General features: G+C 41.2%; 1 protein-coding gene across 3 annotated transcripts in view; it reads right to left on the minus strand.

The window, feature by feature from the left end:
- Positions 1 to 1962: 1962 nt before the first annotated feature.
- The window catches only part of ptprr (protein tyrosine phosphatase receptor type R), a 46517-nt gene continuing 20712 nt past the window's right edge, over positions 1963 to 27767 (minus strand). For 2 of the 3 annotated variants that reach the window (XM_027151535.2, XM_047804007.1), the window contains 12 exons: positions 27323 to 27436; positions 25458 to 25607; positions 20960 to 21070; positions 16170 to 16516; positions 13941 to 14130; positions 13664 to 13748; positions 10724 to 10803; positions 8991 to 9128; positions 8793 to 8903; positions 7796 to 7953; positions 5086 to 5199; positions 1963 to 4309 (listed from right to left, as the gene is read on the minus strand). In XM_027151535.2, coding sequence (XP_027007336.2) covers positions 4216 to 4309; positions 5086 to 5199; positions 7796 to 7953; positions 8793 to 8903; positions 8991 to 9128; positions 10724 to 10803; positions 13664 to 13748; positions 13941 to 14130; positions 16170 to 16516; positions 20960 to 21070; positions 25458 to 25607; positions 27323 to 27436 — 1692 coding nt within the window. In that variant the 3' untranslated portion in view covers positions 1963 to 4215. The remainder of the gene's footprint in view (positions 4310 to 5085; positions 5200 to 7795; positions 7954 to 8792; positions 8904 to 8990; positions 9129 to 10723; positions 10804 to 13663; positions 13749 to 13940; positions 14131 to 16169; positions 16517 to 20959; positions 21071 to 25457; positions 25608 to 27322; positions 27437 to 27767) is intronic. The other variant, XM_027151536.2, reaches the window with a different exon arrangement.

Genomic DNA, 27767 nt, shown 5'->3' on the forward strand with positions numbered 1-27767 from the left:
GATCGCAGCAGTGGGGTGGAAGGCGAGAACTTTGGCAGGTTGAAAACAAGTTGGGCAGCTGCATTTTGGATCATTTGAGGAGGAATTGCGTTCATAGGTAGACCTGCCAGCAGTGCATTGCAGTAATCTAGTCTAGAAATGACAAGAGACTGAACCAGGACCTGAGCAGCCTGTGTAGATCAGATCTCTTTATTTATCTGAATTAAGCTACGAGAACTCAGTAACTAAACACAATCTGATTGATAGACCTCATTTTCTTCTCTGCACTATTTCAGCCAGTACCTTCAAAGTATCCTGGAGGAGATACTCGCAACTGAGGTTCCCCAGAGGTCAGTGCTGTGTCCACTGTTCATTTCTGGGACATGGGATTGAATCTCATGGCCGCTCATATCACGGCTATGCTGATGACATCTCTTCTCATCTCTGTCGGCCAGTCTCACATCTCAAACTGGGAAAAACTGTGCTAGCATAAACTGAGTTTCCACATCACTCCTGCCTGCCTGTCAGTCAACCTAACATAGCCTACTACCTACATCTAGATTAAAGAAAAAGCTCACACACACACAATCCCATGGTGTAAAAATCAAGCCAAGATAAATCATCTCAGAATTTTTTTCTACCTTTAATGTATTTTAATAATATTTAATAACAATAACGAATGTCCATAATTTTGCACACCCTTCACTGTGAGGATACTGTGAGGACACTGTGATGACACCGTGAGGATACCGTGAGGACACCGTGAGGACACTGTGAGGACACTGTGAGGACAATGTGAGGATAATGTGAGGATACTGTGAGGATACCGTGAGGATACCGTGAGGACACTGTGAGGATAATGTGAGGATACTGTGAGGATACCGTGAGGATACCGTGAGGACACTGTGAGGACAATGTGAGGACACTGTGAGGATACCGTGAGGATACCGTGAGGACACTGTGAGCACAATGTGAGGATACTGTGAGTATACTGTGAGGACAATGTGAGGATACTGTGAGGACAATGTGAGGATACTGTGAGGATACCGTGAGGACACTGTGAGGACAATGTGAGGATACCGTGAGAATACTGTGAGGACAATGTGAGGATACCGTGAGGATACCGTGAGGACAATGTGAGGACACTGTGAGGATACCGTGAGGACACTGTGAGGACAATGTGAGGATACCGTGAGGATACTGTGAGGACAATGTGAGGATACTGTGAGGACAATTTGAGGATACTGTGAGGACAATGTGAGGACACTGTGAGGACAATGTGAGGATACCGTGAGGATATTGTGAGAATACTGTGAGGACAATGTGAGGATACCGTGAGGATACCGTGAGGACACTGTGAGGACACTGTGAGGACAATGTGAGGATCCTATTGGTTTTTCACTTTAAAGTTGTGGTTGCTATTTCAAATTATATTCAAATAAAGGTGAAATTCATTTCTTTATTTTCATCACTTAAACCTACAACTTTAACAGGGGTGTGTAAACTTTTTAATAAATTCTAATAGATTTTGAGTAAATCTAGCTTGTCTGGTTTTACACACTCAAATGTGTTCTAGATGTGATATGAAATCACGGTGCATTCATGTCGAGTCATGTCAGAAAGATCGTATTTATGAGTTGAAGACACACGAACACCGTTACAAGTCGTCATCACCAGTAGGGAAAGTGGATTTTCTTTAAGCTCAGAGTTACGGAGTTGGCGGTGCGTCAGAAAGAAATCAATGGATGTAATGTCTATTTGGTGATAAACATTTCCTCATCTCAGAAGATGTGTGTCACTTTCTAGAAGTTTACAACTTGCTGTATTTTTTGTAGTTAATGAAGCGAAGTTTTACTTCCATCTCACGACTAAAATGCACCTGACGTCTTAATTACGACTCGTAAATATTAACATTCTCAGGAGTATACTGCACAAAAACGCCTCTTTATACCCGGGAGCACAAAACAACAAACGACACACTGATGAAAAATCACTCGGTATGATCAGTTTATTTGCTGTAAAGACCACAGAGTCACAGAGTTAGGTACAGTATATTGTTACCAGGACAGTAACAGAACAGAGATTTCTCCACTTTACACGCTCTCTATTAAAGAGAAAAGAGGACTCGTAGTGTGAACGTACAGTACGTAGTACCTCAACATTAAATATTATGGCTTGAATCACGACATAGTCCTGCGTTTTAACGGACGCTATGTTTTTAGCCTTCAGACAAGACACATCAAATCTTCATCTCTGGTCACATTCTGTCTCTTACTGATGATCTGTACAGATTATACTAGCTAGAAATATCTATTGTAGCAGGTCTGTTGGACAGTTACACTGATTTTTCCCCACAACATTCAAGTGGATTAGCAAGAAAGAGGAAATAAAGGTTATCGACAGGTTAATACCAAATAGTGAAAAATAGCTACAAACAGTAAGCCAACGTACACTAACCAGAAACTGTTTGATTTATTTCACTGACCAGATTTTTTCTATGCTACACACATCTACTAGAAATTCACAAATATCATTTGTAAAAGCTTTATATCACAAATAATCAGAATTTTTTTAAAAAAATGGACCATACAAAAAAAAAAAAAAAAACAATTAGAAATGTTCATATTTCTAGAACAATCATCTTCCCGGCTCTCGAAGCAAACCCTTTAGTTAGCAGAAAAGTCCTCGTGTAGCTCAGAGACATGGTGCTGATGTAACTCGTACACTTTCACTTGGAGCTCACTGATCAGTTCAGAGAAAGCTGCTGGATCAAACGTGATTTGATTGGAGCATTAGAGCTAGGATTATATAACTCAAAGCGACTGGATGTTCCATATCTTATCACCTAAACTGTAATACAAAATGTTTTACAAAAAAAAGTAAAATAATGCACAGGAAAAAAACACGAAATGTTCCAAACTCGATAAGCGACAGAGTAAAAAGTGAAGTTTTTTTCAATACAATTGAATGTGTTGTTTCTCAATCAGAAAGTGGATATAAAAATGCAGGGTGACAAAGACGTTTGCACAGTACTGCGTATCTTAGTCACAGGTCAAGAAAACAATATAAGGTCTGATAGAATTACCTTATGTAAAAAATCGGTGTCTGCGTTTGATTTTATTTTTTTTTTTAACTTTTTGTATTTTTAAAAATACACCCAGGAACATAATGGCACTGGATTCTCAGAGCAGCACACAGCTTCCTGAATCTGCACGGGAAGTTTGTGTAAGCGGGCGTTGGCATTTAACTAAAAGGCATATGGATAAAATGGGTTCAGAAAGAGCAATGGGTGGAGATGGTTTACAATCCATGAAGAAGAAAAAAAATTATATATATGTATAAATAAATAAGAGGAAGGTAGAAGGCTTTTCCTAAAAGATGGGTTCAAATGAAAAGGCACAAAAATGTATTTGACATTTCAGAACTTCCTTTAGTCCTTAACGTAGATAAATGTCTGGATGACGTCTTATTAAATTGAAAAAAAAAATATGAAAACAAAAATAAGGCAACGGTTATCTAGGGAATATTGTACAAAAATAACTATTATATTTTTATATATTTTCAACTCTGCTATTTAAAGTACAGCCGTGTTGTAGCGCCTCCTCTTCAACAGATATTAACACAAGAGAAGTGAGCAGTGTTCAGGCATGTGGTCAAATATTACATGTGTTGGACAACAACAACAAAAGGAAATTCTGCCATTATTATTATTATTATTATTATTATTATTATTATTATTATGATTAGAGGAACTGAAACGACTTATTCACACGAGTCCACCTGATGCGCCTAACAGTCTTCAAACATTTTGGTCACATAGTTCTGTGTGAAGTCTTGAGGAAAGTGCTAATCGTAACTATACACAAATTGGATTGAATACTGGGACCCCGTCAGCCCTGACGTGGCTCAGTGAAAAGTCCAGAGCTGGGGGTGAGAGGGCAGGTATACCGGATGCTTCCGTCGAGGTGGACAGAGCGAACGCACTTGTTTAGAGTCAAAAGGAGTCTAAGTCTAGACATCAATATCGACACATCACACGTCATCTGCTCTGTTCTACGAGCGTACGGGTTAAGTGCAAAACATCTCCATAAACAGTCCCTTACATTCTAGATTGTCTCTCTGGGATGAGAAGAATAAATGGATGCTTGGACCCTTGATAAATTGTTCTTTCTGGTAATCGTGGAGAGAGAAAAACATCCGTGGACCATCTTCTTCCTCTTGACTCGGTCGTCACATTCACGGGCCGGGGTCTGCTGACAGACGACCTTCGTAGAGACACAAGGCATGATGGACGAATTCATACTGCTCGCAGGTTTGGATCATTCCACCCCTAAGACACAATCAGGTGTTAATTGGCACTAAAATTTAAGTATAGAATGAAAAGCATTTCAGTGTAAAACTGGAACACTGGACTTGTTAATGTGATGCTTCCCTTCTTCCATGTAGATGCAAATGCTTACTAGCTCAGAAGCTTTAACTAAAGCTTTAACTAAAGGAATTCTTTACTCTGATTGGTCAAAAGGTGTCAGTATGTCATGATGTCACACCTTGGACATGTAAGCTGAATAGCTCAATATTAATGCAGCCTGTTTTAATACGTGATGGTTTCCATAGTAACAGCTCATACACTAGGTAGTCTAAAGCTGCGTCCCAAATGACGTCCTACCGGTTTTACACCATGTACACCGACCACCATGTACCCCAGCATCTGGTGTAGGAATGTTAGAAGAGCTGTATCATCTTTAATCGAACACTAAATCGTTTTTGCTAACCAGAAGTTTTAGCCGTCAGATACCTAAATAGCTTTTAGCAGAATAATTCAATTGTTGAAAAATAAAATCACAACCTGAGCTAATGTAAAAAACATCGTATCCACCGGAGTGTCGTTGGCCATATTCGATTTTTTTTCCCCCTCATCAAGCATCAGCACCTGGTAGCTCCGCCCCTTTTCTAGTACGCAAGCAAAGCTGCGAGTGTTGAGTGTACAAAGTGCTCAGAGCAGAGCGTGAAAATGACCTTACTATGCACTTTTATTAAAATATCATTTCATTTCATTCCAATGGGTTTTAAAATGTAATGGATGTGAACGTGTGATGATGTCTGTACCTGTCGACTCTCAGCTGGCACACGATGCCCAGAACATCCACAACTCCATCCCGAAGCAGCTGATGACAACCGATAGTCGTGGCTATGAAACATCCCGTGCGTCCGATCCCAGCACTGCATGTGATCATAAAGAACAGGGTCACAACCTGCTAATAACTGATCATCTACTTCCCGTCTTGTCGTTTTCATCTCATAAACAAATGCAGACGCTCGTCTGGTCTCTCACATCCACTCTGGACACTTAGCGATGAGATTAAAGAGAAAGAAAATCGGGAGCTGCGAAATGTCAAGTCAGCAAAGAGAAAAGCACGTTGAAGACACTGATTTGGAGATGTCGCTGTAATCCTAGAGTCTCTTTTCAGAGGAAAGTCAGCAGATATCAGTAGATGATGTTACAGACTAATCCACATTATTGCTTTCGTTATGATCGTCAGCATGTCGAATTACAAATAAGGGGTAAATGAAGAAGAAAGATTTCCCACAGAGGCTTAATTAAATAAAGGATTCTAATTTATTACTCAAAGAAAATAAATAAATAAAAACAAAAACAAACAAACAAACAAACAAACAAAAAGGTTATGGCACCAAACTGCTGATGCTATAAAGAGAATATTTCTATCGAGAATAAAAATAAGCCTCAGTGATCAGAAAGGTGCAACTTTTATTACTGGCCATTTGAAACCTGCGATTGGTGATTAGTCATTAGGAACAGCAAGAGACAGCAGTACTTGGGATAATTCATTGGGATAGGTCATCAATTATTAGTCCTTTTGAACATAGAGAGATGCGGTGATCAGTAATTGATCAATAGAAAAGATGAGGATCGGTGATTGGGCGGTCACTGTGGTAATCAGTCGTGGTTCACCGGGTTAGCCATTGGGAGCGATAGTGATCTGTTACTAATTGGAAAACATTGATAATCAGTGATTAGTCATTAGGGAAGATGGGGATCAGTGATTGGCCAGTCATCAGGAAACAATGGCAATCGGTGATAAGTCACTGGGAAACAGTGATAAGTCATTCGGATCAGGTCAGTTCATTAGAGTCGGAGGACACTGCAATGTTTCTTACCAACTCAAGAACTGAGACAAACTCAAACAATGACTGAAAGGTTATATCGTCATTGCAAGGTTAGTTGAACGTGTCTGTTTCAGGTTCAAGTGAAAGTGGATCCTTTGCAGCTGTCCTCTATGCCTCGGAAACGTTTCCTGAGGTTCTCATCCACAGTCCTAGTGAACCTTTTGCTATTGTTTTCAGAAATCAATAAACAGACAAGAACACCCAGGTCACTGACGGACTAATGCTCAGAAGTTAGACCTACTCCACATCGCCATTATCGAGGAAAGCGCTCGTGTGATCGGAACGGCACGACAAAACATCCAACTGTGTCCAGGAACTGAAAAAGGACAAATTTAGAATCGCTTGATGGAGCAGTACACTACTGTTGGAGGAAAAGAGACAGGACATTAACACCACTGCTATTACACCCTGACACATTGGACACATCTCTAAGGAAACACTTTAACACCTTAAAGGAAGACTCTATTGTGCAAGACAATGATAGCGCACACACACACATTCACTCACAGGATGTCGACTAAAGAGAGTGTTTGGTTTTGATCCTTTTGCCGGTGTGTTTTGATAACTGTCTTCAAGGGGACGTGTCCTTGTTTTGAAGCCACAGCTGGGAAATTCCACAGCTATTTGGATGCTTCTCTCTCTAAGCCAAAGTCACGTGTGCTTTTTTTAACCATTGTGTCAATTCAAACAATGATAACACTCGAGGGACTGAGGACAAAATGGGGTCAGTTTAGGGTAGGACGGCACCATCGCTAGTCAATAAGAATCAAAGAGTTATCCGTAAGCAATCAGGAATCCAAATACATCAGGTTCCTCTCTTCCTTCCCATGAGGCTGATGATTCAATGCAATTTGATTTGAATCTCTCTCTTAATAATGGACATTGTCGCAAAGCAGCTTTACGAAAATATCACAATAAAATATTTCAGGTCAAAGGCAATGATGAGGAAAAACACCCAGAGATCATCAAGTGCAATTTTTTTTACACATCATATAAATGCCAATTCTGACTTCATCCCAGTTTTAACATCTTTTTCCCCCTGCTGAAGCTACAGAGATCAAGACACCGTAACACTCTATAAAGGAACGCTTATCCATAGAAAATAAAATGCTTCTATCACTTGCTTCATGTTTGGATCCCAAAATGCTTCTTTATGTAGTAACATGTATTAAAGGCTTTGTTAAAAAGAACCGAATTGGAATTTTTGAATCCAAGTTAATAATAATAATAATAATAATAATAATAATAATAATAATAATAATAATAATAATAATAATAATAATTTTGGGCTTCTTTACTATAATTCAGCTTTTAAAATAAACAAACAAACAAACAAACAAACAAAAATTAATTAATTAAAAAAAAAAAAAACAGAAAACAGAAAAACACCAGAAAAAAAAATATGTTTTGAATTATTTGACAAATTTAATCAACTTAATCCGATCTTTTTCTAAAATAAGTCACTCATAAACACATCATAGTTAACTAGACAGACGTATATACTGTAGGAACAGGCAGGAAAGTAGAAAAGTGTGGGGTTTTTTTTAATATATATATACACATTTTGATTTATTAAACAAAATTCCCATTACAGTGTAATTGTTCTACTATATTTTTGAAAACCACGTACCTGCAGTGAACGATGACAGGGCCGTGAGACTCCGAAGCCTCTCTGCTTTCCTCTACATCAGTCATGAGCTGCAGCAGAGGCCCTGCGCCGTCAGGGGTTTTATGATCCGGCCATGACGTGTACCAGTAATGCTGGACTTTACGACTTTGGCCACCTTGCTGAAATAATGATGATGCACACACATGAGACTTTCACAAAATAATGTATTGTTTCCTACAAGAGTATGACTGAGTACTGTACATAGTATATACACCCATGGGGGTAAATTTCATTTAACAGTGGGGGGGGGGGGGGGGACAATAAATATAACATTTCTCATGAGCAATTTTTGAAGGGGACACAAATAATACAGTGTAATTGTACTTATAAAGACATGTCCCCACAGTGAAAAACTTTGCTGTTATCATTATTACTGTAGCATGGAGACACGTCATTATGGTTATTTTCAAAGTTTTTCCTCGGCGGCTTTGGCGTGTTAGTTAAAGTGCACTATGCAACAAGCTATTGTAAACAAGCTATTGTAAACAAGCTATTGTAAACAAGCTAACGTTAACTAGAGAAATAATAGGTTCATGGAAAATTACATCGGTAATCAGCATTTTTGCCGCAACTAATATATGAATGAGTCTGCATCAAGTACATTAAAGAGAATCGCTTTATTTAAAGTGAATAAAATCCCCTACTTAATGGGAGTTTAACATTAATTGAGCCACAGCCGCACACCTGACTCGAGATTAACTGGGAAAGCAGGCAGTGGGTCAAACCACTGTGAGGAAGGGGAGGGGGGGAACTCAACTGTTTCTAAATGAATTTTTGTGGGTTTTTTCTACTTACACAATTATTTAGGTATACATACATATATTTTCACAATAGAGGGTGCGCTATTTTCCATGTATACACCTTAATATTTCAGAGACAGTCCCCTAAAACAAAAGGTTTGTGACTTTAAAAGCACTCATTTATTTTAACAATATAGACTTTAATAAGAGTTTCGTACTTTGAGTGTGAGCGTGCGGACAGTGTAATGCTCACATTCCCGGACACTGTTGACGAGGACCTCCACCTTGCCGTAAATCCCTCGTTTTTCAGGCCAGTACAAAACACATTTCTGCAGCAACAACATCAGCACGTGAAACAAATCATTTCTCATTCATTCTGTACTAATAGAAATAAGCTGAAACGTGTAGAGCATCACCTCGTTCTTCTCCTTCAGCTTGGTGATCATGACGATGACGGGCGAGTCCTCCTGCCAGGCCATCTGCCAGAAGTCGTTTACAGTGTTGATCATAGGTCCTTGTGTGGCGATGTAGGATTTCTCATGTCTGAGGTAACCCTTGGGTATGAGGAACATGCACACATTTCTAATTATGGTATAAATTAATTAAATGAATACAGAATAAAAGATACACATTTGACCGTAAGAATACAAGTAAATTTTCCCAGTCATAGGGAAAGTCTTCAGGACAATTAACACTTTCGTGGAAAGAAGGTGAGAGAGACAGAGTGAGACAGACAGACAGAAAGACAGACAGACAGACAGACAGACAGAGCGAGACAGACAGACAGACAGACAGAGCGAGACAGACAGACAGACAGACAGACAGAGCGAGACAGACAGAGAGCAAGACAGACAGACAGACAGAGAGCGAGACAGACAGAGCGAGACAGACAGAGAGCAAGATAGACAGAGCGAGACAGACAGAGAGCGAGACAGACAGAGAGCGAGACAGACAGAGCAAGACAGACAGACAGAGAGCGAGACAGAGAGCGAGACAGACAGAGCGAGACAGACAGACAGAGAGCGAGACAGACAGAGCAAGACAGACAGACAGAGCGAGACATACAGACAGACAGAGCGAGACAGACAGACAAATACAGACAGAGAGCGAGACAGACAGACAGACAGAGAGCGAGACAGACTGAGCGAGACAGACAGAGAGCAAGACAGACAGAGAGCAAGACAGACAGAGCGAGACAGACAGACAGAGAGTGAGACAGACAGACAGACAGACAGACAGAGAGCAAGACAGACAGAGAGCGAGACAGACAGAGAGCAAGACAGACAGACAGACAGACAGACAGCAAGACAGACAGACAGACAGACAGACAGAGAGCAAGACAGACAGACAGACAGAGAGTGAGACAGACAGACAGACAGAGAGCGAGACAGACAGACAGACAGAGAGCGAGACAGACAGACAGACAGACAGAGAGCGAGATAGACAGACAGAGATCAAGACAGACAGACAGACAGACAGACAGACAGACAGACAGACAGAGAGCAAGACAGACAGACAGACAGAGAGTGAGACAGACAGACAGAGAGCAAGACAGACAGACAGACAGACAGACAGACAGAGAGCAAGACAGACAGACAGACAGAGAGTGAGACAGACAGACAGACAGAGAGCGAGACAGACAGACAGAGAGCGAGACAGACAGACAGACAGACAGAGAGCGAGATAGACAGACAGAGAGCGAGACAGACAGACAGACAGACAGAGAGCAAGACAGACAGACAGACAGAGAGCGAGACAGACAGACAGAGAGCGAGACAGACAGACAGACAGACAGACAAAGAGCGAGACAGACAGACAGACAGACAGAGAGCGAGACAGACAGACAGACAGACAGACAGAGCAAGCAAGATACAGAGCGAGCAAGATACGGGGGGGAGAGAGAGAAAGAGAGAGACAGAGAGACAGAGAGACAGAGAGAGCGAGCAAGAGAGATCTATATAAGCTATATAATACCTACAGCTTATATAGTGAGAACAGGAAGTTTTTCTTCTAGATGTTCCACATCATTAACTTTTATGGCCGTGTTCAGCAGTGAATGATGAGATTAGTATTAAGTTAATATTAAATGTAATGTAATGTGGACATAAGTGATTGATGTGAATGTTGATTATGAAGGTTTATGGCTTACTCGTATGTAGTTGGCGTTTATGTAACTGCTGAGAGGATCACAGCTATTCTTGCTTTTCAGGAGGACACTGGAGTGTGGATCTGCAAACAGATAACGCTTAAACATTATAAACTTCATACATTAGAACACTTGGAACAGACTTGAGATGCAGTACGATATAAAGCGGTGTGAAAAAGTGTTGGCACACAGAATTGTTGTACTTCAGCCACATTGGAGGGTTTTCGAGCATGAACCACCTTTTTAAGGTCATGCCACAGCATCTCAGTAGGATTCAGGTCAGGACTTTGACTCGGCCACTCCAAAGTCTCCATTTTGTTTTTCTTCAGCCATTCAGAGGTGGACCTGCTGGTGTGTTTTAGATCATTGTCCTGCTGCAGAACCCAAGTTCACTTCAGCTTGAGGTCACGAACAGATGGCCGCACATTGTCCTTCAGGATTTTTGGTAGAGAGCAGAATTCATGGTTCTATTGAAGTCCTGAAGCAGCAAAACAGCCCCAGACCATCACACTACCACCACAAAAATTTTACTGTTGGTATGATGTTCTTTTTCTGAAATGCAGTGTTACTTTTACACCAGATGTAATGGGACACACACTTTCCAAAAAGTTCAACTTTTGACTCATCAGTCCACAGAGTATTTTCTCAAAAGGCTTGAGGATCATCAAGATGTTTTCTGGCCTTTATGTTCTTTTTTCTCAGCAGCGGTTTTCATCTTGGAACTCTGCCATGAAGGCCATTTTTGCCCCGTCTCTTTAACTGAGGCCACTTGATTCTGCAGTTCTTTGGATGTTGTTGTGGGGTCTTTTGTGACATCTTGGAGTCGTCACTGCTCTTGGGGTAATTCTGCTCGGTGAGACGCTCCTGAGAAGGTTCATCACTGTTCCATGTTTTCACCTTTTGTGTATAACGGCTCTCACTGTGGTTCACTGGAGTACCAAAGTTTTATAAATGGCTTTATAACCTTTTCCAGACTGATAGATCTCAATTACTTTCTCTCTCATATGTTCCTGCATTTCTCTGCATCTCTGCATGATGTGTAGCTTTTGATGATCTTTTGGTCTACTTCACTTTGTCAGTCAGGTCTTATGTACAGTAAGTGATTACATGATAGTGAACAGGTGTGGCAGTAATCAGGCCTGGGTGTGGCTAGAGAAATTACACTCAGGTGTGATAAACTACACTTAAGTTATGTTTTAACAGGGGGGCAAACACTTTTTCACACAGGGCCATGTAGGTTTGGATTTTGTTTTCTTTTAATTATAAAAACCTTCATATAAAAACTATATGTTGTGTTCACTTCTGTTATCTTTGACTATTATTTAAATTTGTTTGATGATCTAACTTTTTTTTTCATGGCACAAATACAGATAATATTATTAAGTAGAGTAGACAGATCTTTCCTACATGTATTGTTTAACAGTTCTGTTTGTTTTGGCTTTCAATTCTTAGTCTATATTTAGTTGAACTTCGCTGTATATCGTACTGTTTATGATTGTGCATGTGAAATATATGACAGTTTGTACTTAAGGCTCATCCTGACGCAGGGCGATATTTCTTTAAAGCCTTAAAGCTTTTTCTACTGTGAAAAGTTTTTAGTTCACTCCAAAGCTACTCAATCAAGCGCTCCTAAAGCCGGAAGGAATACTGCCTTGTATATATCGATAAGAGAACTCCTCCCATGCTTGCTCGGTGAAGAATTTGTTCCCAAAACAGGAAGCTATTAGCAGCCAAGCGACCCGGCGGGTTACATAAGGCAACGAATATCATTTCATGCACAAGAGCCTGAGAGAACAAGCTGTTCCTCAGTCTGACTGCTTTGTTCCAGAACGAGATGACGAAGAGCCTTTTAACCTCAAGACCTACACCTTCTCAAGCAACAGGGAGGAGTCTGAGCTTCCTCCTTTAATCTGCTGATGAGATGGGAAGAGTTTTGTGCGCATAAACAACCTATACACAAAGATCAAATCAGGACAGGAACCGGGTGTAGTGCGTAGTTTCCTCATATACAGTATGTATTAAAATCCAATTCCACGCACATCCACACAATCCTCTCATGTCCGAATAGTCGAATTCCTCTGAATGATTGTGTTTACGTGAGTGAATAAGAATACGCAAGACAGAGTCTGCTAAAAGGCAAGAAAGACCGATTTCTTTTCCTCAGCACAATCTCCTCAGTGCAGTTTACAGCCTTATATCCGGGAAAATAAAGAGATATAAAGACGGAGGTTGGAGAAGATTTAAAGGATGAAGAGATGGAAAGGAAGTGTTAGGGTTAGGGTTAAGGTTTAGGGTCAATGTGCTCTATCTCTCTCTCTCTCTCTCTCTCTCTCTCTCTCTCTCTCTCGTTATATTTAATGAAACATTTCATGTTTTGGTCTGAAAGTGTTTTACTTAGTGTTTGAGCTGCTAAACTTTAATTTTGGTCTGTGTGAGCAGGAAAAAAAACAAGAGAAAAAGGAAAACGTTGGGTTACTCTACTAGAAGAGAGAGAGATAATCTATGGGGGGCATTTCATCAGGAGAGCTGGCAATTAGCCTATAGACAGATTGTGTTAAAAATAGCTTTCAGTTGAGAAAGGGAAGTGGTAGTTTAGTGATAAAGGTGTTGGACATCTAATCAAAAGGTTGTGTGTTCAAATCCCAGGTCCACCAAGCTGCCACTCCTGGGCCCCTGGGTAAGGCCCTTAAGCCTCAGTTACACAGTTGAATAAATGAGATATGTGTCGCTCTGGATACAGACATCTGCCAGATGTGCACGTGTGTGTGTGTGTGTGTGTGTGTGTGTGTGTGTGTGTGTGTGTGTGTGTGTGTGTGTGTGTGTGTGTGTGTGTGTGTGTGTGTGTGAATGAGGACTAACGAGTGAGTAGATACCATGTAGATGGTCATGATGATGATGATGTAAGCTATTATATAAGGTGGGATTTGGGTGCACAATACTAACTTGGCAAAATGGTCTTGTATCTGTTTTTGGTTCCGAGACTGGGAATGTCTAGATCCTTTGGATCTACGAAGTTCATTGGAATTTCCTGATGAGGAAAAAAATATACACAAAATCCACAACATTGTCAAACTGTAAAAATAGTTTATTATTATGTAAAAGAAACTATGTTTAGTAATCTGGAGTGCAAGAATCGAACGAGACTGTAAAAATCCTTTCTATGCATGAACATGTGTCAGTACAGGGACACTGGATCACGTGGAATGAGCTTGTGACTCACAGCGAACTCGGCGTGCAGGGAATGTGTGTTGAGCGTGGCGTCTCTGAGCTGCTGCCGTGTGAGGACTCGGCTGGCTGACTGCAGGTACTCCTGAGCCACACGCTCGCGAGGAGTGTTCACTCTGCAATTCAGAGGCTCCACAGAGCCGAGCGCGCTCATGTCCAACACCAATGACACGTTAGAGCCTCGTCTGCAAAGAAAGGAACACACACACACACACACACACACACACACACACACACACACACACACACACACACACACACACACACACACAGACATGCTGTTACAGAGACAGAAGCTGTCCTTCTTGCTTGTACAAAGCAACACATTTCAATAAAAATACCTCACAAGGTAATCACAGCCATTAGCCATTAGCGTAACAATACATTACCGTTCTCTCATAATTCCTGAATAAAATCTAAAAAGAAATACTTAAAACCACTTTAAACTGCTTCCAATTAATGAAATTACGTCAATAAGAAAGGTAGTCTCTTCTTTCGTCAGTTCATCACAAAAAAAAAGCCTTTTCAACAATCTAGCTAGCAATTAGCACACAAATAGTCTTTAACAGCAGCTGTTTGGTCTCTAGTTAGAAACTGGGCTTTTTTGTCTTTTTTATGTAAGGGAAAAAAATATCTTTGACATCTAAGTTTTGTCACAATCCTGCAGTAATGCTTTATAAAAGAAATCTAATTTATTTATATAGCATTTTTAACAATAGACTTTGTCCTAAAGCAGCATTACAGAACACAAGAAACATAATACAAAAGTTTATTATACAAAAATTCACGATTAATATTAGACTTGTATTTAAATAGGTTTGTATTTATCCATAAGGAACAAGTCTGAGGTGATTGAGGTGACTGTGGGGAGGAAAAACTCCCTTAGATGGAAGAGGAAGAAACCTTGAGAGGAACCGGACACAAAAGTGAACCTCATCCTCATGTGGGTGACACTGGGGGGTGTGATTATAAATACACAGTCTGACATTTGTGTATTGATGAGGAAAATACAAAGTTTCTCTTGCTTACATATACAGTACATATATTTATACAGGTTTCATGATTGTGTATAATTTGTGTACACGTTCTGCTTTATTCTCATGTTTTATACACTTTAGGGGCTTTTTACACCTGGTCACTTCATGCGTTTTCTGTGATCAGATAGCTATCCGATATAAAAGACCAGGTGTAAATGCCCTCCGAAACGATATCGAGATGGATATAAATCCGATCGCTCAAACCCCTTCAGGAGGTGGTCTGGGACGCGTTTCAGATGAAACTGGACAGGTGTAAATGAATGTGGTTGTTCAAGCCACATACGTCAGCGCTATACTCCTCCCAAACGGAAGTATGTCACTCGCAGGTGACTCACGAGTCGTTCATCGGGCCAGAAACAAACATGTTTTCCCACCAGCGCTGGCTACGATCTTTCACCCAGGTGTCTCATTGGGTCTTAAAATGCACTGCTGCTGCCAGAGAAAATGCAGCAAACAGTAAATGCTGTTTTTTGTAGCAACCGCATACACCAAAGTGTGTTCCATTTCAATTACCCCGGAAATGAGGTCATATATATTTGCATATTGGGTGAGAGTAGAAAGATCGGATCGATATCCGATTCGCCGAGACACATTTATGTTGCCTGATGTAAATGTACAGTTTTAACAAATCAGATAGGTATCGGATAAGAGACAACACACGAAGTGACCGGGTGTAAAAAGGCCCTAAGGCATACAGCATGTACAGCTTTAAGTCACTGGTGAACATTTGTAGTTTCATTTGTTCCTATTGTTTAGTTTAACTGGATTCAGTCATTAAATCCTTTCAGATGCTTCTAAAGACCTTCCAAAGGTTGTTCCTTTTTTTGTGCTCGTCTATCATATTGTTTGGTCACCTGACATTACGCCAAAAATCGAATAAATATCCCAACACTATTATGACTGTAGCTGAATGGGGTTGTAATCCTCCCACTGGTGATAATGTGGACCAGTAAACAAAAGCAATATAAAAAAATGAAACAAATGTGTTTCAATTGAACAATTCAGAAAGAACATTTTTGTGAGGTTTATTTTTTTCATTTAGCCAAGTCTAGGGTCTGGTCTTGGATGTGGTCTGGATGTGACGATAATGTGTTCGAGTTTATTATCACACAAAAATAAGGAAATAATTCATATAATAATCAGCAATGTTTGTCTGCGTAGGATTGGAAAGCCGTCTGGCTTCTCACCTCTCTTGCAGACCGGCAGCGGGCTTCATCTTGAAGGGTGAAGGACTGGAGGACGGACAGGGTTTAAACTCGGCCACGGTGGGGCATGGAGGGCAGGGGGGGCACGGAGACTCAGCGCTGGAGGCACTGTTGTTTGTGTGGGGTGAGCTGTGGTTGATCTGGGTGGTTTTAGTGGTAGAGGAGGTTCTTGTGCTGGTAGCAGTGGTGCAGGCTGGTTTGGGGGTGGGGCCAGCCTGCACCATGCTGCTGGTGAGGGTCAGGGGTGGCTGGGTGGCAGATATGGGCACACCCAGCCCCTTCAGCTGCCCGTTTGAGTACTCAACCTTCTCCTTGAGTCGGTAAAGCACCTGAGACACAAAACAGACGCACAAACACAAAAGAATGAATCCGTTTCATTATTATTGTACGTTAGCTTCATATTCATGTTACTGTTGCTATAGTAACGGCTCATACATCCTTTAGAAGCTCCCCGTAATTGGTGGCTGATGATGAATGGATTTGAGACAAAATTATAGAAGGAGTCTCCAGTGTCAGAACTATGCGAGCACGAGAGTATACAATAAAATGTAAAATGTCCGGCCATGTTTTTTTTTTTTTTTTCAAAGATAGAGACCGAAGGAAAGGGTGAGGAAGTGACTGTTTATACTGATATATAACATAACTGAGAACAGGAAATTGCTTGTCTCTCTGAGGCTGGCCAACAGGAAATCTAACTATAAACCATAAAATGTGTTGTCTCATTCATTACAAATTAATCACTGGCTGCTATCTGTCTGTCTGTCTGTCTGTCTTTCTATCCATCCTTGGTTTCAACACATAAGCTAACTCCAAACCTGAAGCGGAGACTTTAAGGAACAACAGAGTAACAGAGATCATTTTTGAGATAAAGACAGAAATCATTAAACAATTAAAATACTGTACAATAAACACCTCTCAGTATTGACACAGAACTTAAAATAACGTTCATGTAATTCGCTGCTGTGTTTTCTTTCTTTGGACTTTTTACAGTCCACTTAAAACACGGAGGATTTACGTGGATTTTTTTTTCTCAGCGATGTGAAAGTGTGACACAAGCCGTTAGGTAAAGCGCTCGCATGCTGTATTTATCCAGTCAGGGTTGGTGAAATATATACAAATAAGAATGTGGTTACAGCCGGGTTCAGAAATGTACGGTGTGACACGTCACACCTCGGGTTAAAGCATGAGCACTATGAAACCTCAAACTACATAAACCCAGGATTGTGTTTAGCCCAAGTTTTTTAATCACTCATGTGTGAAAAAACCCTGTTTATTATAGTAAGGCTTTACACTCCAGGCCTTGGCATCTCTTATAGATACGGTATGAGAAGTGCTCTCATGTCATATAACAGTTTACAGAACAGCATCAAGTGGGAAAAAGTATCAGCAGGAACTAGAGGAAATGAGCAACGTGAGCAAGTGCGAATATAATTAACAAGAAAGAAATAAACAATAAACAAAACTTTCGGTTTGTCTTACAGGATAATCATCCTATATGATTCAGATAGTATAGAATCGTATATGACTCGTGTATTTACTGTAAACTGTGTCTTGTTCCTGGAAAGTTCTTAGAAACTACAGAGCGTCTCCTGGGAGTTTTAACAGGACTTTTAACAGAATTTACGATACATTTTTATCTTAAGAAAGCATCCTGTAGATATCTTGTGGATTTATTATTATTAATGGTGATCTTTTATTTAAAGCTCAGCCCTAATAATAAAACCACATGTTTGTTATAAGGATATTTTCCCCTCGTGCTGATAAAACAGCTCCAGCTCCAGTAGCTCTTCTGTGGGATCGGACCAGATATATCCCCATCCCTAAACGCATGCCATTGTGAACCTGATCGTCAACATTATTCATATCATTCACCTCTCAGTGCTTTCGATGTTATGGCTGATTGGTGTGAACTGTTCACATGATGTGAGGCTCGTTCCAGTTCATTTCAATAAAATGGTGTAAAAATACTTACTTCATTTTCACCACTTCACATAACTTTCTTTAAAAAACTAAACAACAACAACAACAACAAAAACCATTAAATTCCCATACAGAGCTGAACAGGAACCCGAATGGATCCCATTAATAAATGGTGTAGAAGAGCTGCTACAGGATATTAATGTCACGTCCTATAAGACAGATACTATAGAAACTGCTCCAGAATATGACAGAGGTTTTGAGCATGTTAGGGTTTTTTTTTCCGTTTGTTTTTTTGACAAATGATGTAAAATATTATCTTGTTGTGCGTTAGATGTAAAAAAAAAGTGTACAGTAAAGAAGTCTGTATGTTCTTTAATTGTTTGTAAAGAGAAAGCTTAGTGAATTTCTGATCACTCGGATCTGTATTAACAGTTTCTCTAATCAGGTTGATCTGAAAGAAGGACAGTAGTGAGTTATAAAGCACACACACACACACACACACACACACACACACACACACACACACACACACACACACACACACACACACACACGCATGAAAGTGTCATTTTTTTCTTGCTTTTAATTTAATGTTTTAAATTGCTTTAACTGTCGCCATCTTGTGGCTATGAATGATATTTGCAGACAGCATTATTTGATTTTAAGTCTACAACATTTTATTTTTTAAATTCTACAATTCTAAAATTTCTTAAAATTCTGAATTAAAATGTTAAAGAAATAAAATAATGAATGAAAGTAAAACTAAAAATGTTTTTAAAAATGACTTTAGAAATAAAAGTGAATAGACACGGACGTGAACATGACCGTCAGCTCCAACATGTCGCCATGTTTTCGGTCTGTTTTCATTTCCTACAGCAATTCATGTTTCTTCATCATTGTCATTACATCTTTTCCTGTTTTGTGTGTTTTTAATTAAGAAATAATCTGCTCTTGCTTCCACAAGAAGGGCCTCCATTTTCACCTTATCTACATCATCATCGGCTGAAAGAGTTTATTAGCTTTCGTGCTTGTTGTGATGCTATCAGTCTGCTTTCTGTGTGGATTAGGAGCAGTTTGTTTTGTGTTCATTTTGTGGGTGTTTATGCCTTGTTGTTGTTGTTGAATTGTGTCACGTCTGTCTGAAACCTTATATTCTGTGTATAACGTCATTTATGCATCATAAACACTTAATCACTCAAGTACAGACTGAACTCCCTTTTTTATTTAATTATTTGTTATCATTTTTAAAGCCAGTCAACAACATTCAGGCTTTCAGTTTCACACTTCCCTTCCACGGCGGTTCAAGTAAATGATCTTAAACCACTTCCAGCTTCTAGCCATTGAGTCACACTGATGATGAGGCAACAACCTGTTTTGTGTCTAAGAGTGTGTGTGTGTGTGTGTGTGTGTGTGTGTGTGTGTGTGTGTGTGTGTGTGTGTGTGTGTGTGTGTGTGTGTGTGTTACACAAGGACAGCCAGTGAGAACAGCTACACTATTTCACTTTATCACATCGCTTTAAAACAACTAGATATTTTGTAATATATTTCAAACAAAAAAGAAAAATCTAAAGCTTGAAAGTATATAAATAGATATTTCCAACAACAGCAGATTGGTTACATGACTCCATAATTAGAACTATTCCACACATGTCATTTTTGAATCGAGTCATCGTCGCTTTGCATTTTGTGTATTTTTATCTTATCGCAGTTGCTACATTTTTTTTAGAAAGGCTTCGTGCAGTACGTGAGATGAAATGTGTTAAAGAGCGTCACGGTCCTAAACACTCATGTAAAGCTTCCCACAGTTACAGTTGGTATAGATTTCTGTATTTCAGACGTGTGTGTGCGTGCGTGTGTGTGAGTGTGTGTGTGTGTGTGTGTGCGTGCGTGTAGTTATGTATTAATGTTACTTTTCTACAAAAAGGACACAAAACAGTCCTTACCTCAGTGAACAGCACTGACCGGATGTAAACTCTACTGTCAATATGCTTAATCTTCCATCTTACTTTTGATTGGCTTACCGATCTCAGCCAATCAGGAGAGCAGATGAGCAGCTTGACGCTTATGTCATCCTACAAGTTCATTAAGACGTACTGAAGGAGTGGGAGAGAGAGGAAAAGACGCCTGAAGAGCTGGAGATGGCGGTCAAAGCCCAATGCGAGCCAAGCTTCAGTCACATCACCACAGAGACTAAAGGGACACAACCACTAACTTCCTCATCCTCACCCTCTGTCTTTCTCTCTCGCACTCTCTCGCTCTGTCTCACGTACAACCACACATTTCCTTTTTCGCTTTCTGTTATCTCTCACAGTCTCTTAGTCTCTCACTCTCTCTCATTCTGTGCCTCTATACCTCCTTTTCCCCCTTTTACTCATCTCCCTTCTGCAGCTCCTCCTTATGCACTCAGGTGGATCTCTGATGTGTGCATTTTGAAATATTATGTACGTGCAAACATGCGTCCGTATCGGCGTGCGTCCCCTCGGGGTGTTTAACCTGAGATAGGTTTTAGATTTGAGCTCAAACCCCTTCCAAACTTTGAGCGTCTTCTGAGACAGGCATGTATTATTCATGTGAAGCAGGAAGTGGTAGAGGTGCAAAAAAGCGTGGGTGGATATTCAGCGTCTTAGGCAATTTCTAACTTAAGGCCATGCCACACACACACACACACACACACACACACACACACACACACACACACACACACACACACACACACACACACACACACACACACACACACACACAGAGGCGAGCTTCTAGAAGGTGGCCTAATTTTACTTAATTCAAAATCCTCATTACAGTGAAGAACTATATGGTGTGTGTGTGTGTGTAAGAAAGTGATACAAGCCTACCATTAAACAGGTGACAACGATGATGAAGGTTGTGAGGAAGATGACCACCATATAGAAGCTTTCATTGCTCCACACGTTGTCCCTCTCATGCTGGCCTTGAAGTACATTCTTCTAGGGTAGAAAGGAAAATATGAATCATTTAATATAAAAACAAAAAACAAAAAAACATGTAGGCTAAACAAAAAATACTTCAAGCAGTCATCTTCACCTAGCTTCACCTTCCCCTAACAGCACGCAACAGCAAGTCTGAAACTTCACCAACCAGTCCAGACAGGGGTGACTCGCCCCGAGCCCGGACTCGCACACACACACACTCTCAGACACTCTCACACACGAGCACAGTGTGTTGTATGTTGTCTGTCTGTGCAGGTGATACAAAGAGCAACATATGCAGCACTCAAGAGACTCATTTCTTTTGACATACAGAGTGAGAGAGGAAGTTCACTCCGCCCCTAGGCCTGCCCACACACCACCCACGCACACACACACACACACACACACACACACACACACACACACACACACACACACACACACACACACACAACTCAACCGCTTGCCACACAAACACACACACACATACTGTACACACACACACACACACACACACACACACACACACACACACGCACTTATCCTGTCCCTGTACAAACACACACTAACCTGCAAACCTGAGTGTGACACACATTAAAGTAAACGATTTCCTCTAGAAAAAAAAAAAAACAGAAGTAATGTTTATCAGACAGAGCGAGCGTTCACTTCTGGCTTTGTGATGTTAATCGCTAAACCATGCCATCAAAGCAACAAGCTCTTTTCCACAAGAGTGCTCAAACAGACCCTTGTTTTATCTGAAGGGTTACTAATTGCTCGTTTAAACCATTTACGCTGCCACTCTGGAAGACATTTTAAACGTCACCTCATGAGAAAGTGCCTCACCCTGCAGGCATGTTAAAAAATGCACACTTATCAGTGTGAACCTTAAAAATGAAGAGCGAAGACCGATGGAGAGAGAGATAAGCGTGTAGGGAATAATGATTCATACCAAAATGAGCTTTTTTACCTTGCATTTATCTCAACGCCCTTTTATAGCAAATAGTAAAAAGAAAGCAGAGTCTTTCTCTTTCTCTTTTTCTGAAACAGACAAACTCACCTCAACATAGACATTATCAGGGCTCTTATGTTTTGAAGACAGGCAAGCGTGACACCTCCAACCCCCTGTTTGTTGCCTTTTTCGACTCCTTTATTATTTGTAATGTTGCTCCCATTTAAAACAGTTCAGCACAAGCCCAGACATTTTCAGGGTCATGATTGAGGACAATGTCCCGTCCAGAGACAAGCTGTGTCGTGTTGAGGTTTTGTTCAAACCAACCATCGAAAATACCCTCTCTAATGACTATGTTTTTTCATTGGTTGTTGCGTTAAATCTTACCCAGATAGTGCTATTTTCTGATTGGCTATTTTGTAGCCTCTTTTTTTGATTGGTTGATAAGTGTCAGGCTCGACTAAGGACTGAGACGCGCTTGATTCCTGCCCGGTTCCATAGAGACAGCGGTGCGGACTGATACGTTTTGGGCGCTGCGGCTTATTAAATATATGATAAATAGTCAAAAAGTTTTTCTGCGTGAGAAATACGATGTGTGGCGGGAGAACGTGAGAAAAGACCAAAACGCGTGACTGTCACTCTCAATGCGTGACACTGCATTATACAGCAAACATCATTATGTAGCACAGAATTATCATCTTATGTAGCAGTCTGAACATCATACACCACATAGGGGGCAGCAGAGAGCGAGAAACAGTAACGACAGGTAACAACATACAGAAAGACTTCAAACTTACTGGGCTTCCTTCACTGCTTAACTTTGAGCCATGTTGGAAGATATCAGATTCTTTCTTTTCTTTTCATCTAAAAGTTTCATACATTGAAGTTTACAAGTTTTAAAAAAATTACAATTTTCATTCTGATCTGTGATGATAAAAAAGTCTCCATGTTTTATTGACGTGTTTAAGGCAGCAAGTGAATTTCCTTTCTAAGTTTAAAAATCTTGAATTAAATTGACTTGCAGTGTGTGTGTGTGTGTGTGTGTGTGTGTGTGTGTGTGTGTGTGTGTGTGTGTGTGTGTGTGTGTGTGTGTGTGTGTGTGTGTGTGTGTGTGTGTGTGTGTGTGTGTGTGTGTGTGAATGTGAATATTGTGTATTTTTCTTGTCCTTTGCAGGCCATCACAATGAGTTTGTATTCTGGTTAAATAACATTTTCATATGAATTCAGACCTATTCAAAAGCCCCTTATGAATAATTTAAAATCAAGGTGTTGGAGTTCACCCCGGTGAACGAGAGGGTCGTTTCGCTGCGCCTTCTGGTCGGGGATAGGTCTCTCACAGTTATTTGTGCTTATGGGCCAAATGGCAGTGTAGATTACCCGACCTTCTTGGCGTCTCTGGGAGGGGTGCTGGAAAGTGCTCTGACTGGGGACTCCGTGGTTCTACTGGGGGACTTCAACGCTCACATGGGCAGCGACAGTGACACCTGGAGGGGCGTGATTGGGAGGAACGGCCCCCCCCCGACCTGAACCCGAGTGGTGTTCTGTTTTTGGACTTCTGTGCTGGTCACAGAAGTGGACCATGTTCTCCACCTCCATTGTCGACGTGGCTGCTCGGAGCTGTGGCCATAAGGTCTCCGGTGCCTGTCGTGGCGGCAATCCCCGTACCCGCTGGTGGACCCCGGAAGTAAGGGATATCGTCAAGCTGAAGAAGGAATCCTATCGAGCCTGGTTGGCTCGGGGGACTCCGGAGGCAGCTGATAGGTACCGGAGGGCCAAGCGAGCTTCAGCCCGGGTAGTTTCGGAGGCAAAAACTCGAGTCTGGGAGGAGTTCGGTGAGGCCATGGAGAAGGACCATCGGTTGGCCTCTGAGAAATTCTGGCAAACCGTCCGGCGCCTCAGGACTGGCAGACTGGGGTGGTGGTCCCTCTGTTTAAGAAGGGGGACCGGAGGGTGTGTTTCAACTACAGGGGGATCACACTCATCAGCCTCCCCGGAAAAGTCTATGCCAGGGTACTGGAGAGGAGAATTCGTCCAATAGTCGAACCTCGGATTCAGGAGGAACAATGTGAGTTTCGTCCCGGTCGTGGAACACTGGACCATCTCTATACCCTCGCCAGGTTGCTGGAGGGTGCATGGGAGTTTGCCCAACCTGTCCACATGTGCTTTGTGGATTTGGAGAAGGCATTCGACTGTGTCCCTCGTGGTGACCTGTGGGGGGTGCTCTGGGAGTATGGGGTCCGGGGCCCTCTGCTAAGGGCTGTCCTGTCCCTATATGACCGGAGCAGGAGTTTGGTTCGCATAGCCAGCAGTAAATGAGACTTGTTCCCGGTGCATGTTGGACTCCGGCAGGGCTGCCCTTTGTCACCGGTCCTGTTCATTATTTACATGGACAGGATTTCTAGGCGCAGTCGGGGGCCGGAGGGAGTCCGTTTTGGGGACCACAGGATTTCATCTCTGCTCTTTGCAGATGATGTTGTCCTGTTGGCTTCCTCAAATCAGGACCTTCAGCGTGCACTGGGACGATTTGCAGCCGAGTGTAAAGCGGCGGGGATGAGAATCAACACCTCCAAGTCCGTGGCCATGGTTCTCAGCCGGAAAAGGGTGGCTTGTCCCCTTCAGGTTGGCGGAGCGCTTCAGGTTGGCGGAGCGCTCCTGCCTCAAGTGGAAGAGTTTAAGTATTTTGGGGTCTTGTTCACGAATGAGGGAAGGATGGAGTGGGAGATCGACAGGCGGATCGGTGTATCTTCTGCAGTGATGCGGTCGATATACCGGTCTGTTGTGGTGAAGAAAGAGCTGAGCTGCAAGGCGAAGCTCTCTATTTACCAGTCGATCTACGTTCCTACCCTCACCTATGGTCATGAGCTTTGGGTCATGACCGAAAGGACGAGATCCCGGATACAGGCGGCCGAAATGAGTTTCCTCCCTTAGAGATAGGGTGAGGAGCTCGGTCACTCGAGAGGAGCTCAGAGTCGAGCCGCTGCTCCTCCACATCGAGAGGAGTCAGCTGAGGTGGCTCGGGCATCTGTTTTGGATGCCTCCTGGACGCCTCCCTGGGGAGGTGTTCCGGGCATGTCCAACCGGGAGGAGGCCCCGGGGAAGACCTAGGACACGCTGGAGGGACTATGTCTCTCGGCTGGCCTGGGAACGCCTCGGTATTCCCCCGGAAGAGCTGGAGGAAGTGTCTGGGGAGAGGGAAGTCTGGGCATCCCTACTTAGTCTGCTGCCCCCGCGACCCTTCCCCGAATAAGCGGTAGAAGATGGATGGATGGATGGATGGACCTATTCATGTGAGTTCCTTGTGCTATGTTCAAAATAGCATCGACTGATAATAAATGATAACATTTTAAAACTCAAAGCACCTTCTGTTTTAATTTCCAATAAAAATCCAATGTGATTATGAAAAAAAAAAAAACTAAAACTCAAGAAAACGCTGACGAAGCTCTCCAGCAGACGGACCTCAGAGGAGACCTCGGTGATGCCGAAAGCGCCGAGGCTGCTGTACAGGGTGTTAATGTTGAGCGAGCGGATCACTTCTTCTGAGGAAACCGGCTCCGAAGCTCCGGCTCTGTCAGAAGACACGTACAACTCGATGCCATTTTTCTGCTCCTGAGAAAATAAACAATTCAAGAAAGAGGATTTGACATGAGCACTAACATTCGTCTAACGTTAACATAAACTAAAATAGATAAATAGAGACAATGCTAGAAATAATAAAAAAGTGTGTGTGTGTGTGTGTTTAGAAAAGACTGGTTGGGTGACATTTATAACTTTTCTGTCCAACTACGATGGATTTCTAAGCAAATCTAAAGTGATGTGTGACTGATGCAGCAGCTCAAAGCACAAATAAAGAAATGGAAGTAAAGGTAAAAACGAGGAAACGGCGGCATGTGCAGAAAAAAAGCATCTAAAATAGAAATAAATAACTCAAATAAATAGCTCAAATAAATATATAGATAAATAAACAAACAAATAAATAATCAATCTGTGGATTATAACTTTAAGAAGACCTTTTTTTTTTTTTTAATCTAAGGAGACCAGTTTCAGGATTGTAGGACAAATTATTCCGAAGTTTATAAGGAGACCAGAAAGTGGCGTTATACTGAAACCTCTCATGTAATTTACTCTCAGCTCATAAATCACACCGAGTCTGGTGTCAATACAGCACGGTGCTGCGGAGATATAACCTCACGTTCCTTTTGGCGTGCTCGCTATCATATTCGTTACAGTGATATTTATACGTGAATAGTTTCATCTAGAAAAAACCTTTGGTGATAAATTTTGGTCCTGGTTGTCTGGGGATCTGAGCAAAATTTGGGAAAGTTCATCTTCTAGGGGTTACGGTTAGGACACCTTAATGACTTATGGTTACAAGATAACAATAATAACAACAATAATAATAACAATAAAGAAGAAGAAGAAGAAGAAGAAGAAAGAAAGAAATAAACAACAACACATAATAATAATAAACAATAATAAAAATAAGAATAATAATTAACAACAACAATTATAATAAATAATTGTAATGATAAATAATAATAATAATAATAATAATAATAATAATAATAATAATAATAATAATAATAATAATAATAATAAAATCCCTACAACAAAAGCAAGGTAAGCAATATATAAAAGTAAATAAATAAATAAACAAACAAACAAATAAACAAATAAATAAAGGTTAAATAAAAAATATTTTTAGTCTTAAAAATGTATAATGTAGAAATAAAATCAGTTTGTGTTTAAGGTGCAATACTATGGTGTATCCTTTTTTTTTTTTTTTTTTTTGCCATTTGAATTAAAATCAGCTCCATAGTCCTCATTTCTAATGTAAGTATGACGAATCAATTGAATTTGCTTTATTAGGTTCATATTAAGAGTTCACACTAGGGGCTGAATTATAAAACACATAAAAGGAGTAGAAAGTTGGTATATGTCTGTAATAAAAGGCGGGATTAAATATTCATAGCAGCTTCTTAAATCATTATGTTCCTGGAGACAAACAGAGGAGCACACACTCATTCATAAATCTGCCCCTTTTCCCTCTGGGCTGTGTGTTTTTAATGCTTCTGCCCTTTCAGATGGAAATGTTACATTAAGTTTACGATATACAGACAGACGAGTTCTGAGTGCCGGGTCCCTGCTGCCAACATCGACAGTGTAGTAAGAAAGAAACGAAGCACAACAAAGAAAGTGCAAGGACGTGAGCATGCAACAGGCCAATAATAACACGAGACCAGAGAGAGCAAGAGATTGTGAGCGAGTGTGAGCAGAGAGAAAGAGAGAAAGAAAAGTGCGGTGAGTCAGAGGTGTGTTCTTACATTCAGATGCTTGATGTGTACACGTCGAGGGGAAATGTCCAGGGCTGCAGCCACACCTTCACGAAACGTCCGCAGGAGGCTTACGTTCAACTGCCGTACATCCACCTGCAAAGCCTGAGAGAGAGAGAGAGAGAGAGAGAGAGAGAGAGAGAGAGAGAGAGAGAGAGAGAGAGAGAGAGAGAGAGGTGTAGAGAAAGAGGTAGAGAGTGAGAATAAGTGACAGGGAGTGAGACAGGGAGCACAAAGAGTGAGAACAAGAGAGAGTGTGTGAATAAGTTAGAGAGAAAAAGAAAGAGAAAGAGGTAAGGAGGGAAAGAGAGGGAGACAGGGAGGGAAGCAAAAAGAGATGCGTCACCATAGAAACCAGGCTTGCTCTCACCAAATGTCACAAACGGAGAGAGATCTGTGTCAATGTGTGAAGCCAGAAAAGCTGTTGAGAAAAAAA

This window comes from Tachysurus fulvidraco, chromosome 19 (genome assembly GCF_022655615.1).
Source record: "Tachysurus fulvidraco isolate hzauxx_2018 chromosome 19, HZAU_PFXX_2.0, whole genome shotgun sequence".
Classification (NCBI taxonomy): Eukaryota; Metazoa; Chordata; class Actinopteri; order Siluriformes; family Bagridae; genus Tachysurus; species Tachysurus fulvidraco.